This window comes from Hypanus sabinus, chromosome 16, assembly GCF_030144855.1.
Source record: "Hypanus sabinus isolate sHypSab1 chromosome 16, sHypSab1.hap1, whole genome shotgun sequence".
Taxonomy (NCBI): Eukaryota; Metazoa; Chordata; class Chondrichthyes; order Myliobatiformes; family Dasyatidae; genus Hypanus; species Hypanus sabinus.
In genome coordinates, this window is record NC_082721.1 from 83,517,757 (window position 1) to 83,539,121 (window position 21,365).

The 21,365-nt window shown below is 39.8% G+C and overlaps 1 protein-coding gene across 2 annotated transcripts in view; it reads right to left on the reverse strand.

The window, feature by feature from the left end:
* Window positions 1-1,257: 1,257 nt before the first annotated feature.
* atg4da (autophagy related 4D, cysteine peptidase a) overlaps window positions 1,258-21,365 on the reverse strand; it is a 48,038-nt gene continuing 27,930 nt past the window's right edge. For both annotated transcript variants that reach the window (XM_059992305.1, XM_059992306.1), the window contains exons 7-11: window positions 18,606-18,751; window positions 17,796-17,874; window positions 15,131-15,207; window positions 13,535-13,654; window positions 1,258-11,206 (exon numbers count right to left, since the gene is read on the reverse strand). In XM_059992305.1, coding sequence (XP_059848288.1) covers window positions 11,024-11,206; window positions 13,535-13,654; window positions 15,131-15,207; window positions 17,796-17,874; window positions 18,606-18,751 — 605 coding nt within the window. In that variant the 3' untranslated portion in view covers window positions 1,258-11,023. The remainder of the gene's footprint in view (window positions 11,207-13,534; window positions 13,655-15,130; window positions 15,208-17,795; window positions 17,875-18,605; window positions 18,752-21,365) is intronic.

Here is a 21,365-nt window from a genome sequence, read left to right on the forward strand (position 1 = left end):
CCAAATCCTCAGCTTTGTCTGTTGCTTGGCGGCCGGGGCCGAGGTCAAAGCACTCGGCAGAGATGGTGCTGGGTGTCGGTGGGCTGGTCAGAGGATTGAGGTTTTCGGATGGACTCAGAGTTGGCTGTGGTCGGATGCTTCCAGAGGCTGCATCGGGAAGCTTTGCGGCGCTGGAGGTTCATGGCAGGAAGAGTTTTTCTTCCTTCTACCATCTACGTGAGATGATGGGCTATCGAGGACTTTGAGACTCTCTTTTACCACGTCCATGGTCTGCCCTTGTCAAATGACGGTATTGCTTTGCACTGTTGTAACTATATGTTATAATTACATGGTTTTTGTAAGTTAGTCTTGGCCTGTCTTGTGTTTTTGTGATATCATACTGGAGGAACATTGTATCATTACTAAATGACAATAAATGAGGACTGAGTGTCCTCACAATCTAATCTAACCTTTTCTCCTTTTGGAATTGAGCATTTCCACCTCCTTAAAAAAGCATGCATCGAATGGGATGGACTGTTTGGTACAGTTCATGGTGTTATGACTGACATTAAACTATTAAAATAACATCTTGTAATCTTTACCTCCATCCAGATTCTAGAAAGTCTGATACAAAGATGCAGTCAACTACAGCCACCGGATACTGAACAGGAGATACGAGACATTAAGTAAGTGGCAGAGCAGCAATAGAAGTGAGAGGGGCACAGTGGGAAAGGGGTAGGAAAACATTCAAGTTCAGATTTAGCCACGATCCTAATGACTGCACTGATACTGATCAGTACAGAATAATCAGGTTTAGAAGGAAGAACTGCTAGGATCCTGATGAAGGTTCCTCTCCAGAGATGCAGCCCGAGCTGCTGAGCTCCTCCAGCATTTTGAGTGCTACTCTGGATTTCCAGCGTCTGCACAATCTCCAGTGTTTGTGTTGTGTTGCTCAGATCCTTCCCCCCATTGACCATTTCTAGACTGTAAGGGAAGAGTTGAACTTGGCAGAGAAATTAAATGCCCAACTCACTGTCTTGGATTTAGCAAGGACCAGTAACAGTCAGCACATTCAGGAGAAGGATTGGAGAGAAACGGAACCACCAAAGGGTGAGGTGGGCAATATTGAGCAGGAGGGGCATGGAGTGTCCTCACACAGGTCAGTAACCAATGGTCCCCATTTGTGTTTCTACATAGACAAGCTATGGATGAGATGCAGGAGCAGATTCGGAATCCGTGTTCCTGCAGCAACAGAAGCGAAACCATTGACAAGAGAGGTCAGTCTGAACAATAATGAATTTATTATCTCGTATTGAACTTATTTCAAAATGATTCCTCTCATTTGAAAGGAGAGCAGGAGCTAGCACACATTAGCAATGTATTCATGGTCAAGTTTTGAATGTGTGCCCACTAATCCTTTTTTCTATCCCGAGAGCATTCCCTGCTACGTAGGTGTTATGAGGCTCAATATTTTATTTACATTATTATTTCATTTTGGTAGAAGATAAAGACCACTTTAAACCACCAGAGGACTGGTGTTTGCAGTGATGAAACTGGCCAGTAATTATGTTAGTACACCCTCAGTCACATAGTACTGAGCTTTAGTCCACTGCTGGCCATTCAGGAAACTGTAAGAAATTATGTTGCTTTCTTCTGTTGGAAGCTGTAACTATCTCCCTTCTCTTTCCCTCTAATAGTTTCGTAGATGAAGATATTGTTCCATGTGGTGGTACTGAATGTCAGAGCAGAAGATTCGCTAATCAAGTCCAGATATCATGTGCCATCCTAACCAAGATCAGCATGCAAGGCGCTATCACAGTGACCTGCTGCATTATTAAGTTGATGACATTTGGTTCCATTCAGCTAATCAGGCCCATTCTCCTGCCTTCTCTCCATAACCTTAAAAATCTTTACTAATCAAGAACCCATCAACCTCTTCTTTAAATATACCCAATGAGTTGGCCTTCACAGCCATCTATGGCAATGAATTCCACAGATTCACCACCCTCTGGCCGAAGAAATTACTCTTTGCCTCCATTCTAAATAGACGTCATTCTATTCTGAAGCCATGCCCACTGTTCCTAAAACCCTCATAAGATCTGAGATAAGTGACTTGTTATAACTAACTTCCTTTCTCATATTCCCAGTTCTGATGAAGGGCCTTTGACTGAAGCATTAACTCTTTCACTTTTCATAGATACTGTCTGTTTGGCTAAACTTCCAGTATGTACTGTCTTTGAGTCAGTAGCATGAACTCACTTTCCAGGACCAGCTTAATGCTACACGTCTCCTACACTCCCTATTCACAACCTCAAGTTCCAGACCTGAGGAAATTGTTCACAAACCAGGAAAGGGGTGGAGCACCCAAGTTGGTGCAGTCTTTCATTGATTCCATGATGGATTTAATGAGTATGCCCACAAGAAAATTAATCTCAGGGTTGTATACTGTATATGTACTTTGATAATAAATTTACTTTGAACACCTTGGGCTATGTAACCTTCTGTTACATTGCTTGTGCATTTGGGGTAATAACTCGGATTCAGCTCTTTACCTGGAAATTATTACATCCCCAACATTTTCACATAGCTGGATAAAATATCATACTCACCCACATCACGACTTAACAAGTCTGCTAATTTTAACTTTTATAGTTTAATGGCTGAGAACATGAGATTTCCTGGTGCTCAATCCCAGCCCGTACAGGAGGCAGAAATGTTTTAGTAAAGGGTAATAACTAAGAGATAATCATCTATCTGCTGTTCTATGGCTGGGGATGGTGGGGAAATGGGTGACATGCTTGTGTATTGAACAATATATCTGTGATGCTAAATGTGGCCAATGGAATTGGGAGATTCCTCCTCCAGTGTGAAACTTATCCAGATTAGAAACCAAAGGTAGTTTGCAATCTCCTGCTTTACAGTTTCAATAATAGCCGATTCTAGTTCTTAACCATTTGTGCTCATGTAATTTTTCTACCTTCACATAGAACCACGGCATGAAGCTGTGGATGGACAACAAACTTGTACAGGTTGCACCTGTACGGGAGATAAGACCTTTCAAAGCTTCTCCCAACCCATATGACATCAAGGTGAAGTTTGAGGAAAGAGGAGAGAGATTCAGAGTCAGCTATCTTGCTGGATGTCAGCTAAGAACTCAGAACCATAACTTAGACCCTCACTCATCAAGAACGTCCAGTGTGCCTCGAACCTTCATGCTCAGAGGGGAGGGGTATCACAAAGTTGAGGCTCCCTCCAGAGTTCAGTGTTAGAAAGAAAAGCTGTCTCAACCTACTTTGTAACAAATGCCAACAGATTGATCTTTGGTTAAAATTGTAATCCTCACAGTAACTAGTGTAAATCCACTGTTTCCTTCAGTCCACCCGCTGGATTTTCTGATGGGATCAGGAAGTGGGTGAAATGCAACAATTAGCATGCTATGAGCTGGTCTAGTTCAAACTGTGGCAATACAAAAGTACATTTTGGGTCAAAAAAGCAAGATGGAAATCCAGATAGATTCCAGTAAATGGGACTGGTTGCATTCAAGAGGAGAATATTACAAGTAGGACTCTTTGTGGATACATGTTACTCTCCAAGATTCTTTCTCCCCCTCCCTCAGACCAAAAAGATTGAATAATTCCATTGAACAGAGATGAGGAGGAATTTCTTTAGCCAGAGGGTGGTAAATCTGTGGAATTCATTACCATAGATGGGCATGAAGGCCAAGTCATTGAAAATATTTGAAGCTGAGGTTGATAGGTTCTTGAATAGTAAGGGCATCAAAGATTATAGGAAGGAGGAAGGAGAATGGGATAGGGAAAATAAATCAGCCAAGATTCAAATGGCAAAGTAGACTATTGGGCAGAATGGCCAAATTCTGCTCTATGTCTTATGGTCGTCCATAAACATATTTTAAATGAAGCCAATATTTGGATAATTCAGAGACAACAGGGAGGCCAAAACAATTTGGAATTGATTTAAGTTAATTAGAAGAAAGATTAGAGGGGAATTCAGTAAAACTTTAAACCCAGAAAATGGTGGTTGGGGTGGGGGATCTCAATGCCTGAAAACTGAAGGAACCAAAAGCCTTCATCACATTCACAAAGTGACTGCGTGATGTGTTACAAATGTGAGAATCAAAGGGCAGAGATGTGAGATTAACACTGCAGGAGCAGCCCACAGCCTCAATTCATTGCAGAGCCAAGTAAAGGTCAAGGAATAGTAAGCAGAACTTGTCCATCCCTTGCTTCTGTTCCTGACATCCTGGCTTTTTCCAATCCGGCCCAGTGCTTAGATTGTCCAAATATCAGGTCATTCCTCACTCTCAGACCTCTCTGGGACCTGGACCCTGCTGCCTGCTGGACCAGTAACAGACCTTTCCAATTTGGTCCAGCGATTAAAATCAAACACCATGTCTTTCCTCACTTTTGGGGGCACCCCAACCCCACCTCCACATCCACTCACCTCACCTCACCATTGTTCAATGATTGTTATAAAAAAGTATTATTAATGAAGTGTTTAGTAGTTTTGTTTAGTTTGCCATAAGTAGGTAGTCACTGTGCTTCATCAATGCCATCTTAAACCTCTAGGTTGTTGTTATTGGTTTTGCTTGGCAATGGTGCTACCTTCAATGAATCATTAATATGGTCTTTTGAACCAGAGTCAAAATACATGGGAGGGGTGTTTAAAAAAAAAAGGCAAATTTTATACTAGTAACAAATTAGAAACAGATATCCATTTTGCTCCCATATTTCTGATAATTTAGATCATTTTAAAGTAATAAAATTGACATTCCAAAAGTGAACAGTGGACTGAAATAATGCCTCTCAGCCCCTGCCACATCAGCCTTTCAAAGGCAAAAGGTGTCTTGTGTTCCAGTGGTTAGGATACCTTTTAGAGATTCATGTTTAAAGATGCCTTCCAGGATATCCCAAAGCCTTCGAGTCCTTTTCAATATAGTTCTTTAATTTTTATTACACTGGACAATTTTTTTCAAAAGTGTTGCTTCCCCAGAATTTTTTGTTTATGATAAGACTGCTTGAAGATGAACACAAATATAACTTCAGACTACTTGTATCACGTAGGAATTTGGAGAAACAACAAAGTAATTTTTATTGAATATAATGTGTTTAATTGCATAATGGTGCTGATGCTTTGCAATAGTTCCACCAAGTTAAAAATATTTTGTTACTGATTTTCATTTGTACTCAGTGACTGAGGCTTCTTGCTTAAGTGTCCAACAATAATTTGCCAGCATATTGATGGATTCCAGTTGCCCTGGTATCTTTTCTCCATGACTGCAATGTCCTGGTGAAACCTTTCACCATGCTTGTCACTAACAGCACCAAGATTTGGAGGGGGAAGTCTAAATGGGAATGCAGAAAATGTATCTTTAGTGACATGTTGCATTTCATGGTTTTATATGTTTGAAGCATGCTTTCAACCAGCTGCATGTAGTTTGGTGCTCTGCAGATGCCGAGAAAAAATTCAACAACTTCCTTGAATGCCTTCCGTGTGATTTTCTCCGGTCCCACTAGAAATTCTTCAAATTGCCTGTCATTAATGACCTGTTTGATTTGCGGATCAACTAAAATGCAACTATAATCTTGGCATCAGTTATTCTGAGAAGCATTTGTCTCAAATATCAAAATCCTTCAAAGAAACGTTTGTGCCTAGTGATAGCAAATTCCATCCTTACAGTCCTGAACCCAATAATTATTACTGAAACCTGTCCTGTTATGTAGCAGCTGCACCACCTATGCCTGGACAAGATAGGAAACTTTTCAGCTTACATTGTAGGCAACATTTTAATTGACTTGAATTATGAATTGAAATAATAAGCATAAATTATTTCAAAAAATAGTGCAGGATAGGGAAATTTCATGGTGATTTCATGATCAGTAGCTCAAAATTCATGATACTGTACACCTAAAGGTATTCAGGAAGCAAAACCTTTGTTGTCCAGTGTTATGAAATGAGACATTCCCATCAATTTCTAATCAGAAAAGGGATACACAGATATACAAATCAACCAGGGTTCTTTGAGTGAAAAGTGGTAAGAACACTTACCAGATCTGTGAAGAGATTTTCTGTCTACCCCTCTCCCAACTTGTTTTCCACTTTCCGAGTGCTGCTGAGATCTACCTGTGACCTGAAACATGAACTCTATTTCTCTTGTCACAGATGCTGCCTGACATACTGACCAATTCCAACATTTTCTGTTTTAGTGTTCCAGTATTTACAGATTTTGATTTTCTTTCCAAGTGGTGTGTGTTGAAACCTGCTGAAAGGAGTTATACAGAGAAAAGTCTGTGCTTTGTTGGAACCAGTGAGAGAATTCATTAATTATGAGGATCTATCCAACAAAGACTTTTAAACTAACTTTTTAATGTTGTTGAATGTATTTAAATTTCCCCATTTGTACACATTACTGAACAGTAGTGACCACTGCATAATTCCTCTCATAATACAAATATGCCTTATTCTAGCATCACCAAATTTAGGCAAAATACCCTTCATGTTTGTAAATAAAAAGGGTATTCTGTCCTATCCTTTAATATAATGTAATCAGAAGAGATTCCCAGTTACACAGTTCTACCCTCAAAGGGGAGGGTGTATATAGAGTTGACCCATGACCCATTTTAATTTAAAGTGCATTATCAAATTTCCCCACTGTAATCAAGATGTCCAAAACCCCAGGATTGGAAGGAGGAAGTTCTCTCCAGACTATGATGCCAAATGAAACATTCTCAAAGGATTAAAACATGCTAGGAACGTTTCAAGACTAACTACAAATTATTTGGTTTACTAGTACTGCACTGTGCACTTTGGGAAGGCAACCCCACTTGAGACCAAGTTTGGTTCCTGGGAGCTTCCTGGTAATTTATGGATCAGTGCTGTTAGGGAACCAGGAAATCATTTGGACACTAATCAAGCAATACACAGGCCTTCCTAAAATAGCACAGCTGGAGAAACTTTCAGTAGTACATGCACAGTAACTTCAAGAATGAACTGTGAGAATACAAACATCATTTAAACACCAGTGATAAAATCGATATTTGCTCAAAACAAACGCATTAGGGTTCAAGCAGATGGATTGTAATTTCCATCCAATTTCACAATAATATTCATCATTTCAAATTCAGGCATGTTTATAAATAGAGCAAGAAATTATGCACATGATTTTTCCAAAACCTAGCAGCATTATATTTAAGTAAAATGTAAAAGTGGGTAACTAGAATGAGGCACAGCCAGTCTTAGATATCTGATCATACTATGATTCAATCACACAGTGATAAGAGGGATTAAACAAAATGGCTCAAGAGTTAGGAAAGTAGTTGTTTGTTATTTGGGCTGGTCTCTACTGGGTTGCTGTAAACATACAGGAGAGTTTCTGTGTGGGCGGGGGGGGGGGGGGGGGAAGAAAAGTTGGCTCCAAATTACTGTTGCTACTCAAAACAGCTCCCAATATCCTCCACAGTTAAACAATCTGACAGCATTCATCTATTACAATTCATTCCTTCCATTGAGAGAGCTGAGGGAAAGGATTTCAAAGGGTATAAGGAGTAGGTCTTCAATGTGGAGGTTTGAAGAAAGGAGAGAGGATGGCAAGAAGAGTAAACAGTAAACAAGGGGGAGGAGTCATGGAAAGAACTTCCAACACAATCTAGGTAGGACCAAAGAAACAATACGAGAATGCTGCCTTACAGCCCTTGTCCTGCTTCTTCTACTGCTCATCTTCAAGAAATGAGACTTCAAGTTAACTAACCCTCCCAAGCCAATGGTTGCGGTCCTCAGACAGGTGAGAGGCAGCATCATTTATCAGAACTAGATTACACTCATTGGAAAAATACCTCTTGATGTGCCTACACTCAGCCCAAAAATACTTGTTGATAAAGCATTCATAATACATCTGGAGAAACCAATACTGGAGCACAGTCCTGCTCTGAGACGTTCAAAGCAACATTTCAAATGCATACTTTGGGAAAATAATCTGCATTAATCCAGTAGCATCAGTCACTAAGCTAAGCATTTCTCATTCAATGAATTCCACTGAGTAACAATTGTATTATAGGTAAATATGGTAGGATGGTGTACATAAGCAACAATGAGATATTTAATCCTTTCTGGTTGAGGGAGGAATATTGGCCAAGATGGCAGAAGAACTCTCTTGCTTTTCTCTGAACAGTAACAGGGGCCATTAGGAGCTAATTGAATGGCTAGAAGCACAAGAGTTCGAAAGGGTGTGGGAGGCGGAAAATGTAGCCAACAAATGATTCACTAACAGGATAGATATGTCAAGGTTACTCTTTTAGATGTAATCAGCCTGATCAAGATGCAGAAATATTTTATATCTAGTTTGTCACTAGAGTAGAAATGTTCCATATTAATACCACGGAGTAATCCACTGCAACCTATTCATGCCTTATATACTCAATCACTGTGCATGGAGCATTTGCAAATTCCACAGCTAGCTATGCGGCAACAGTGAAACAAAATCTCCATGTAGTTAATGTAATCCCCACATAATAATAGGCACTCATTGACAAGACTATCAAGGTATCTGTAGTTGAGTTTGTTAGCAAGAGAGATGGCCATTTGTTTAAACAGAGTTAATTGAGAACCTTTAGTGCTCTCGACAGTTCTGCAATTTGATTAATGTTGTACACTCCCTGAAGTGCAGAAAACCTGTCGGGTGAACCACAGTGATCCTAGCTGTGAAAGCTCATGGCTCCACCACACTGAAAGGTGACAACAGAAAGGCTGTGACAACATTGATTCATATTCCACCTTCCCTCCCCTAATCTACAATCTTTTTGTTGTTTCAAATTAAGTTTCTAGGCAAAATGCTTCCAAAAAAGAACCATACATACTAAAAATACTGTGCAGTTACCTTCCTTATTCTTAAAACAATTATTTGTTAACATGATGCAACAGCTCACCATCATGGTGGCCCACTGTCCCACTAACAATTTGGTCCTGAGTTTAGCAGTAAAAGACTGCAAAGTAGCAATTAGCAAATTTTATGAACTGAACCCACAAAAAGTGGCAATATTATAAGCCCTCTTCAACTAATGACAATTTATAAAGCCTGGCTGTTCACAAGGTGTGGCAGTGGGAAGAGTACACTGCAGTGTGAATATCCCAATGCCAGCCAATGTCTCCAATGCAGGAATCATTAATTGATTTTCACCTGCTTGTACCTCAGTCCTGGTAAACTGATCCTCAGGATGTTTTCCTAAACACTACAGATATTTTAACTCTGAGGGTACGGGGTTGTGGGTGGAAGGCATGGGTGGTGAGGAGGAAGGAGTCACAGGGAAATGCACATAGCTGTGCTACAGATCAAAGGCTCAGTCCAGAAATAAAAACTATTATCAAAAATAGAAATTGAAACACAGAATAAATAATACAAACTAAGTAGTTATGTAATTAGACTGCTCTTACTTGTTAGCTCAATTAATAATTATAGACAACACTTTGTGAGTCATTAGGATCAGTAGTTAAGTTTCAAGGTCTGTGATTAGCGTTGACAGCCCGCAGTAACATGATTGAAAGTACAGATTATACAATGGGTTACGCGGGGAGCAGAACCCCCTTTGGAGCCAGTGTAAAATTCACAAGCTCCAATGCAGTTTAAATGCCACATGAATAGGAACAGAGCAGAAGGAGCTTTGCAATGACAGTCTTGACCAAAGAAAAAAAAGAAAAGAGCACCTTTACCAACGCCCTGTGACCCAAGTTAGATTTTAATGTCAGTTATTGCCGAATCTGGGCCAATTTTATCTGCTTGAGCCCAGTTTCAAACTAGGCCCCAGCAAAAAATTTTTATCCCTCAAGAAGACTTATCACCAAGAAAATGGAGAACCCAAACCCAGGGTAAAAGTCATCCCAATCCTAGTACCAATCAAAAGTAAAATATTTCCAATGAAGTATAAAGCATTAGAATTTTAAAAATGTCACTGCAATGCAAACAGCTGTCTGTGTGGATCCGACAAGAAGCAAATCCTGGTTTTTAAAAGTCCATTAAATGTTCTTCCTTTGTTCAGAGTAGGCCTCTTATCGCACTATTTTGTAAATTAATCGACCAATCAAAATAGATAAATGATACCCATTCTTTAAGAGAAATATTTGCCTTTCCTTTTTCCTAAATAAAAATCTGATCTGCCATTCACCTAAGCCATTCGGGTCACAACACTGCCGGTTTAATGTTGAAACACAGTGTTGTGGGCAAAGGAGTGCTACAGTGTGACAATCTATGATCTGTACTGACATAGTACATGTCGACACTCACGCAGGTAAAGAGAACTTTGATTTTTGACTCCCTCCTGTGCACAGTTTGAGCCACAGTAAGTGAATTCAAAGAGGTAGCTCCATAAACTGAAGTGCTGTACTTCTCAGGGAGGATTTGGGGAAAAGATGCAAAATTCAGCAAAGGAGTCTCTATTTGTAATCTGCCAAAGGAACAATGGATCCAGACAATCAGTCTTCGGTAACCTGGACCCAGGGAAGTGATGACAGGCATGATTCCCAACCTTTAACTGGAATTCTATAGCAAAATGCATCACAAATAAAGCATCAGACTTGGCAACCATTCCCCATCTGTCTCCCTATGAACTACTCCCTATTATCAAGTTCACACTATGTAAAGGATTGATCAAGGGTGAGGAACCACTCAGTGAGCTCTCAGAATACAAGTCAGCACCTCAGCAATATCTGCATCAATACATTACATAAGTGGTTTCAATATCAACCCCAGCTTGAAACTGTCAATGCCTTGAAAAGTCTGCATCACACAGACCTATAAATGACATGCACAATTTCAGCCACATTATAAAAGGGAAAAACAAGCTAATCATTCTCAGGAAGAGTTCTACCAGTCTCATAGTAAAAGCTACACAGAAGGGATAATGATTGCCATGACTCCACTTCATTATGGAAAAACACCAGATATAAATATTGGAACATTCCAAGAGTACCCTTAGTTTGTTCCCTGTTGAAACGTACAGTAGCAGGCACAGATATTTAATTGCAAGTCCATTGTTCACTAGAGAAAAACAAATTCTTCAGTGCTGCTCTGCTTCGACTTCCCTGCTCTTTCAGACTTGGAGATTCGCACAGTTGTATCCGGTTTGCAAATGCAGCGTTCATCCAGACCATAATCCTGAGCACAACCTTCTGCAAAGGTGAAAATAGGGTACTTCTCTTTCAAAGGTGAGGAGCCTAAAACCTAAAGAGAAACAAAATAATTTCGCTGTTGTTCTATTCTTGATTGTATACATCTCCATGAATCATATTCCATCAAAACCAATCGGGTACCTGATAGGTCTTAAAGTGTCTATTACTGAAGGTGAATTTCCCTCTCCAATTTCCTCTAATGTACATCAAATCCCAGATATGACAACTTTGTACTGTTTCCACAGTGAATTTCTCAGTGAATTACACTTTTCTTGGGCAAATATTATTATTACTGACTGTCTGAGCTATCTTAATTATATGTGCTATGTGTGACTTGTATAACTGTTTTGCACTTTGGTTCCAGGGGAATGCTGTTCCATTTAGCTGTTACATGTGTATGTGGAATGATAATTAAACTTGAACTTGAGTGTCCAACAAAAGTGGTCTTGTAAACTGATCAATGACATGTGCTGTACTGATTTCAGAAACCAAATACATTTACAATTGAAGCCACTCTATGATGAATCACAAGTAGACTTACTGTTACCAGACTAACAACATTCATGTTACACTAGAAAATCCACCATGTTGCATTTATTGCGACTTACGGGTCACTTTAACTTTGATGTACATGGATAGTTATTTAACTTTACTATAATACAAATCAAAATTTTAATTTCATCAAACATAATTTTCCAAAATTGTAGCTTAATTTCGACATTAGCTTCAGAGTCATTTCCTTTGGTTCCACTCCAAGTTTCATATCGTTTATAAATTTGAATTCTGAATCTACACTGATTCACTAAGCTAAAAGATGTGGTTCCAATACAAAATGCCCAATGCTCCCACTTAACTTTCTATTCCAGTCCAATGTAACTCCTCCAACACCACCACCTACTGCTGTCTGTTAAAACTTCTCTCTGACCAGCAACACTGAGTACTAATATCCACGCTGAGATCTTTATGAAGTTCCCCAGCCTGCTCTCCAGAAGGCAAACATTCTGTGGATTAACACCAACAATGGTGTGACAACACTCAACCAATACCGATTAAAAAGGCTGAACACACCTCAAGCAAATAGCAATCAAGAGAGAACAGAAGAACAGCAACTAATTTATTTTAGAGTTAATACATACGCCTACAGTTACAACCACAAGACCATAAAACATAGGAGCAGAATTAGGCCATTTGGCCCATCGAGACTGCTCCACCATTCAATGAAAGCCAATTCATTTTTCTTCTCAACTGCATTCTTCTGCCTTATCTCCATAACCTTTAATGCCCTTGGTAATCAAGAACCTATCAAACTAGTTTAAATATATCCAATGATGACCTCCACAGCCTTTTGTGGCAATGAATTCCACAGATTCAAAAGAAATTTCTCCTAAATAGATCTCCTCATATTCAGCGGCTGTGCCCCTTGGTGCTAGACTCCCCTACTATAGGAACATAATATCTATATCCAGTCTATCAGGCCTTTCAGTGTTCAGTAGGCTTCAATGACATTCCCACACCTCCCCAATCCTTCTCAACTCCAACAAGGCACAGAGCCATCAAATGCTCCTCATACAGTAACCCTTTCGTTCCTAGGATTATTCTCATGAACCTCCAGCGAACCCTCTCCAATGTCAGCACATCGTTTCTCAGCTACAGGGCCCAAACTGCTCACAATGCTGCAAGCGTGGTCTGACTAATGCCTTTCAGCACTACATCCTTGCTTCTTATATTTTAGACTTCTAAAAATGAGTGTTAACATTGTATTTACCTTCCTTACAACCTTTAGGGCATCTAGCATGAGGACTCCCAAGTCCCTTTGACCTGTTATATTTCCTTAGATATGAGAAGGTCTGCAGATGCTGGGAATCCAAAGTAATAGACACAAAATACTGAAGGAACTCAGTAGGTCAGGCAGCAAAGTTTGAAGTAAAATCTATTATCAGGGTACACAAATGTCACCATACACAACCCTGAGATTCTTTTTCTGTGGCCATACTTAGCAAATCTACAGAATGCAAATACACGTAATAAATACCAATAAATAACAAGCATGAAATAACAAGATAAAAGTGTCCTTAAATGAATGGAGTTATCCCGTTTTGTTCAAAAGCCTGATGGTTGAGGGGTAGTAACTGTTCTTGAACCTGGCAGTGTGAGTCCAGAGGCACCTGTACCTTCTATCTTCTACATTTATGGAAAAGAGTAACCAGTCAACATTGAGCCGAGAACCTTCTTCAGGACTGAAAAAGGGTCTCAACCTGAAAAACTGACTGTTTACTCTTTTCCATAGATGCTGCCTGACCTGCTGAGTTCCTCCAGCATTTATTACCTTCTTAGACACAACTTCAGTAATCAAAACAAAAACACTGCACCATTTACTTACCTTTGTGACATTTTCACACAAGTTTTCAAAATCCTCCTTAGTCTTTGCATAAAAGCCTATAGTACAGCTGGGATCCATCTTAGTGAAAGCCAGCTTCCTCGGAGAGATGCAGTGAAATGACTGTGAAACAAAAAGAACCATTCATGCACAGTTCCCCACGTTAAATGCTTCATTCTCATTTATACTCCCAGATCACAAAACACAAATCCAAACCTCTTATCAATCCATGCTGTCTGGCACCAGCAAGGTTCCCCTCTGACATGCTCCCCATCCTAATTTGAGTGTGAGGGAGTTAGGTTGGGACAGTGGAGGGGCCTTGGAGAAAAATAATTAGCTCAGGTAAAATAATTCCTGGATAGTGTGTGGTCATCAGGCATCAGATTAGCTCAGCTGTTTAGTTGTTTGTTGATATTAGCTCACATAAACAATAGGCAGTTTGGCGATGTACTATAGGCATAAGACCATTAAGATATAGGAGAAAAATCAGGCCATTTGACCCCTTGAATCTGGTCCACCATTTCATTAATGGTGGATCCATTTTCCCTCTCAGCGCTAATCTGTCTTTTCCCTGTATCGCTTCATGATCTGACCAATCAAGATTTCCGTCTTAAGTACACCCAGGTACTTGGCCTCCAGAGCCACCCGTAGCAACGAATTCCACAGATTCACCACTCTCCGGCTAAAGAAATTCCTCATCTTCATACTAAAAGGAAGGTCCTCTATTCTGAGGCTGGGGAAAAAAAGTGGCTTTAACGCTATCTAAAACTAATTTGAAGCAATTATGTTCATAATCTTGCACTTGCTCGCTGTGCCCTGAACTATACCATGACTGAGCTCTTGAATCTGAAAGAGGAAAGTCCAGAACATGAAGGATTGTAACAGACACATCAATACACAGTTGGGTGTTCTTTACACTCAAGTGGGAATAGTAGGGGAAAGGAATGAATATTCCAGAAAAATTTCCAGACAATCTTTGCGTTTCTTGCCTTGTTCTTAGCTATTTTGACAATAGCTGGCCTCCCCTCCTTCCCCACCAGATTCAGTAAATCATCCAATCCCAGAAAGTGTCCTTAATCTGACTTGTCCTCACAGACACATCCAGGAATGGCCCTTGTAAGGTGTCCCCTACTCATTGTGATGCCAGTGATACATCCACTGTACCAAAAGCCCATCACACAGCAGCACTTTGCCAGCTTTGAGGAATGTAACTCTTCTTAAATAGCTGACCATGCACAGTCAGCTCACTACTCTGCCTGAGAGACCTACCCAAAAACAAATACAAAACACTTTGCTATGTCAAACAGGAAGCACTATTTCAATTCCTCTGTATTAATTAGATTTCCAATTCCTCTCCAATGAATCAGTTATTGCATCTGTAAACATTAACATACACACAAAAGCAATGAAATACTTTCACTAGTAGGCCGGAAATGTTGAAGAAGCTTCTGATGTGAAAACAAATAGCTCTATACTGACTCAAAATTTATCTGTTTGCTCTCTAACTTGAAAAGAAATCTTAGTACTTGCTTGTGTGACTGAATGCAGACCAGCAGCAGGCACAGGCCTGCTCTGTAGCAACAGCCAAGCGTGACTTACCTCCAGCAGGAAATTGTATTTAGTTACATCCACAACAGGCTGGCAGTAGTGAGGGTCCAAATACAGCAGGTAATCATCTGCAAAGTAATCAGTACATCCACTGCTTTACCATAATTTAACCTTCCACTTAAGTTGCTAGAAATCTCCGCTAACATAGCTTTGGGGACAATTGACAGAATTCAGTATTCACAGGCCAAGTAGGCTTTTACAATTAACAAAATTGGCCGCTTACTAGGGACTTAAGGACTTGATAACTCATGTTCTCAGTACTTTCCTTATTTAGATAATTTGTCTTCTTTTGCACAATAGTTGTTTGTCACTGTTTATGTACGTTTTTTTCATAAATTATTTTTTTTTCTGCAAATGTCTAAAGGAAATGAATCTTAAGGTAGTATATGATAATGAATTTGACTTTGACTTCTAGAGTATCTGCAGTATCGTGGTCCTATGGATGAATATTCAAAAAGAGTTTCTAAAGGTTGTCACATCAGTAGTAGGGTTAAAATAGAATATACTTCCCCTCCCCATCTTTTTACTCTGGGATATTGCCCCTTCTTTCTCAGTCGTGATGCGAGTGTCTCAGCCCAAAACATCGACTGTTTACTCTTTTCCACAGATGCTGCCTGACCTGCTGAGTTCCTCCCAGCATTTTGTGCATGTTGCTAAAAATATAATGTTAAGAAAGTAGCATAGAAAATAATAGCTGGATTAGGCAGTCAACATAGAGTAATGAAAGGAAAAGTACGTTTGAGATGTCATCAACAGAATCAATGGGAGCGATCGGTTGAAGTGGTGCAGTGAATTTTAAGGATCTTCAATATGGGAATTTATAAGAAATGTGGAGCATGAGATTGTAGACATGCAGGCATGGATTAATGACTAGGACTCAGAACATGGATAAAACTCAATAGGAACGCGTAGGTTATTATTGAGTCAGCGTACCCACTGAGGCAATGGTGCTGAGAATAAACTGTTTGCAATCCATAGCAATTATCTAGATTATGAGACAAAGTACAACATACCCTAACTTGTTAATAATAGCTGAGCAGCAGTGCAGGTTGCAAAGAGAATGCAGAGAGTTTACAAGGGGATTTATGTATAAAAGCTAACTAACTAGTCAAAGACATGGCAAATAGACTATAATGGAGAAGTGTTAAGTCATCCACTTAACTGGTAAAAAGAAACAGTATTTTTTTTAAATGGGGGATTAAAAAGTACATTAAAACCATTCAGATACATCGAACAATTAGAAAGCCAAATGAGACTTTGATCATTAATGCAAGAGATTTTCAATACAAAATAAATATATTTTACAGCAATTAAATAGTATCCTGGTGCGCCTGGACTTGGAAAATTGTACATGGGACTAGTCTCTCTCTGTCAGGTAGAACACAATTCTGATTAAAGGAAGTAAAAGCAACAAAAAAAAAACCACCAGATCGATTCGTGGAGTGATTAGGAGAGGGTGGGATACTGGAATTTATCTTACTAAGGCTGGGCAAATAGATTCTAGAGTTTTGAAGACTAAGAAGTGATTCTCATTGAAACAGAACCACCTATGGGTTGTTCCTGCCACTGCCTGTAAGGAGTTTGTACATTCTCCCCATGACCACATGGGTTTCCTCTGGGTGTTCCAGTTTCCTCTCACAGTCCAAAAACATACCAGTTGGTAGGTTAATTGGCCACAATAATTTGTCCCATGATTAGGCTATGGTTAAATAAGGGGATTGCAGGGCGGCATGGCTAGAAGGGCCGAAAGAGCCTATTCTGCACTGTATCTCAATAAATCTGATGCAGGAATAATGGTTCACCCAACTCAGTAACAAACATGCATTATATAATTCACAAGAACAAACAGGCTCAATTGTGCCTCAGCCCAGCTTCCGTGATGTACTGAGTTCTGGGACAAGCACCAATAAATAACCTTAAGATCAATGTCAGGAAGATTTTAGGAAATCTCTCTAAAATGCATTACAACCTAAACCAAATAACCTAGCAATGGAAATGATAAGGTGCAAGACCGTAACGAGATAAACTGTGAGGCCAAGAGTCCAAATTATCATACAACACAGACATTCTGATAACAGTTCAATTAAAGCTACTGTTATTAAAAAATTAAAATAAACAAGTCACATCATAACCTCTCAATACGTTACAAAAGTAAATAAAACTTTAAATGGCGATCAGTGGATCCAGCCTTTCACAACATAGTTTCAGCAGAAAACTGAATATTCCAAAGGAAGCTGAGGTTTCTATTTCCCCTGACTACAGTGATCTTCATTTGAAGAACAAAAGTACATTGGTGTTCCTTCACAGCAACTGCATATCAAAGTGCAAGATCTGGAGGAACTTAGCAGGTCAGGTAGCATTCGTGGGAGGAGAGGAATTGCTGATGTTTTGAGTTGAAACCCTGGATTGGGACTGGTGTAGAGTTCGATCCAAAATGCTCACATTCCTTTCCTCCCATAGATGTTGCTCACCTCACTGAATTCTGCCAGATAGCTTGTTGCTCCGGATTCTGGCATCTACAGTCTTGTGTGTCTCAAATGCTTGTCAATGATGCACACTTAGTTAGTACTTCTAGCTCTCTTCCTGTTCCTGATCTCAACATAAGAGAAAATCTACTTTTTCCTGTAAGGTGGGGAACAAATACATCAATACCTACCTTGATATCCAATGAAGTAAAGTGAGTGCTTGGGCTTCCCACCAATGATTCCAATACAGCATTCAAGCTTCAGGATCTCCTGCAAACACACAAGAATTAAGAGGTGGAACAAGGAACAATAACTCTTTATTCCTCCCTAAAGATGCTGCCTAACCTGCTGAGCTCCTCCAAAATTTTGTGTGTCTTACTTTAGATTTCCAGCATCAGAAGAATCTCATGTTTACAAGAATCAGATGCTTAGTACTACTCTGTAGACTGTCACAAGGACATTGAGGTAGGGAGATACACCAGACTGTGTAGGTGGCATGGTAGTGTAGTGGTTAGCACAATGCTTCACAGATGGGGCTTCAATTCCTACCTCTGCCTGTAAGGAGTTCGTACATTCTATCTGTGACCGTGTGGGTTTCTTCCAGGTGCTATGGGTTGGTAGGTTAAATTGGACATTGTAAATTGTCCCATGATGATGCTAGGGTTTAAAAAGAAGAAATTGGGGGTTGCTAGGTGGTGTGTCTTGAAGGGCCAGAAAGCACTATTCCACACTGTATGTCAATAAATAACTAACAGCAAGGAAGCTGCAAGAACTAGCCCATAAAGTGCCTAAAGAGCAGAAAACATGACAAGGACTAACTTTCCTTATTGCAAACTATGACATCAATCAAGGTTCAGTTAAACTTTTTACCCTTTTTGAGATGCTCCTCAAAATAGTTGGTGTTTGAAAATCAAAATGAGTATCACAGCTGATTGGTAGGAAAGCTGCAAGTGCACAATTGTACACAAGATTTAGAATCCAGCTACTGACACCCTGCTTACCTTCACACAATGCATGTACACGGGGTTGAGAGTTTCACCTCCTAGTCGAACAGGCACCAGGATAATAACTGACTTCCATTCCAGATCAGAAACACTTCCACTCTTTAATTGCATCTCACAGAGATTCACCACATCTCCTTTGTACACTGTCCCAAGAAGGGAAAGAAATAAATGTCAGCTTCAAATATGCAATAACCAGTTGCATAAAAACTGCACACAAAGCAAGATCATGATGATCTACATTAAATCATCTTGTAAAACTTGGGTTCGATTCATCGGGAACTCTGCAAAAAACTTAATGAGATAACATTTAAAATAGCTTTGTGGCGGGGTTTGCTCATCTCTGTGTCGGACTGAGGCTGTGGCCTGCAACTAGTGGTCTCAGGATGGGCTGCCGTGATGCCTGGCTTTGTGAACTTCAATTCTGAATACTGTTTGCATGCTTTTATTGTTTGCGCTATTTGTTTCCTCTCTGCACACTGAGTGTTTGACGGTCTTTTGTTTCTAATGGGTTCTGTGGGTTTCTGTTTCATGGCTGCCTGTACGGAGACAAATTTCAACACCTTGATAATAAAGCTACTTTGAACAAAACTAGAAAATGCTCAACCAATTGTGCTGATGGCGAGACTGATTAATGAACAATTTCCATTTCATAATGTCAGAGAAATGATAACACTGATTATCAGAAGCCACTGAGAGGTGTTTACTTATGTGAGAAATTTGATTTTGCCTTAGTTCTACCTGCAGTTTACACTTCATTTAGTCAGGCATGGGTAGTACTCTTCCCTCTGAGGCAGATATTCCTGGTTCAAATTTGACTACAGAAATTTCTGTATTAATCTAAGACATTCCAAATTAGTACCATTAATTGATATTGGTTTATTATTGTCACATGGCCCAAGTTGCACCCTGTCTCGCAACTGTATTTACAGATCAGATTATACAGTAAGGTGCAATAACAATGCAGAAAAGTGTAAGTCCAGTACATGTAAACATTAAAGTCCAACATCATAATGAGATAGATTGTGAAATCCTGAGTCCATCTTATCCTACAAAAGGTTCCACTAACAGTGGGACAAAAGCTGTCTTTGAACTTGGTGGTATGTGCATTCAGTGTTTTGTTTCTTCTGCCCAGCAGGGGAGGGGAGAAGAGGGACCGTCCAGTGTAGGTTCGGTCTGTGACTGGCTTACTGAGGCAGTGAGAATTTTAGAGAGAGTCCACAGAGGGAGGCTGGTTCCAATGATGTGCTGAACTGTGTTCACAACTCTCTACAGTTCCTATACTAAGCCATTATGCATCCAAACAAATTTCTATGGTGCAACGATAAAAACTGAAAAGGGTAGACAGGGACATGCCCAATTTCCTAGCCGCCTGAGGAAGCAGAGGCATTGGTTAGCTTTCTTGGCTGTCACAGCAACACAGGACAGACTATTAGTGATGTTCACACCTAGGAACTTGAAGCTCTAAACTCTCTCAACCTCAACAATATTGATGTACACAAGGTCGTGTGCATCATCCCCTAACTGAAGTAAATAACCAGCTCTTTCACTTTGCTGACATCGAGGGAATGGTTATGACACCATGTCATTATCCTCTACCTCCTTCCTGTACTATGACTTGTTACAGAACTTCAGTGGTATCATCTACAAACTTGCAGACGGAGTGGCCAGATTGTACAAGAAGTAGAATTGGGGCTGAGGACACAACCTTATGGAGAATTAGTGTTTCAAATAATCATGGAATAACCATGTCCCTCTAGCAAAAGGGAAAGATCCAATGCCACTATTGTAAAAAGAACAGGAGAATTCCCCTAAACTTCTGACCATTTATTTAGTCCTCATGACCAAATTACTAAAACTGAATTACTTAATGACATATGTTGCTGCTACTGATGAGCGCTTGCCAAGTTAAAACTGCATTTTATTTCTTACATTCAAGATGTGTCTGCACTTCTAAAGCAACCTGTGACTGAGGGCCACCTTGGGCATTAAAGTTTTAAAACTGGAATGAAAATGAGAAGTTCTTTAATCTTGATAACTACATTGTATATAGAATTGCTATTAGTAGGGAGGGCAAAACAAATGCCTTATCATTCCCCCCTTGATAGCAAGGATAACAGCAATTAAACTTTGGAAGAATTATTAAGTTCAGTAGGCTTGATTGCAAGGGATTTAATTAATCAAGTTCACTTGGGTTGGAAACAGCACCATTGTAATAAGTGGCTTGTTTCAGGGAAGGGTTTTTGCTCTATGATAAAGCTCTGGACAGAAAGATGAATGACTGGTTATCAAAGTAGCAACTTGACAGACATCATGGAAACTGGTCTTGTGGCTCACTGAGTTGCACAAACCATCAACTATCTATTTACACCACGACCACATTCATCCAAGTTTTTTTAAAAATTCTCCCCAAGAGGGGTTTATTAGGGAAAGAGAGCACGAGCCTTTGGTATGTTGAATTGTAGGGTGAATGATTAGGTTTTGTTGCACTACAGATCATGGTCAATTGATCATACAATCGCTGATGTTTTTTTGATGAAGTAAGTGGTGGAGGGGGATAATTGTTGTTTTGCTGCTGCTTGCACGTGTGGGGGGGGGGCTTTGGGTTCAAATGTTTTTTTTTACTGTCACTCATTCTTTGGGGCACTCTTCTGTTTTTGTGGAAGTCTGCAAAGAACAAGAATATATTGCATACATTTCTTTGATATCAACTCCCTCCCACCCCCAAACACAAAGCTTCCACTCACTTACACACTAGGG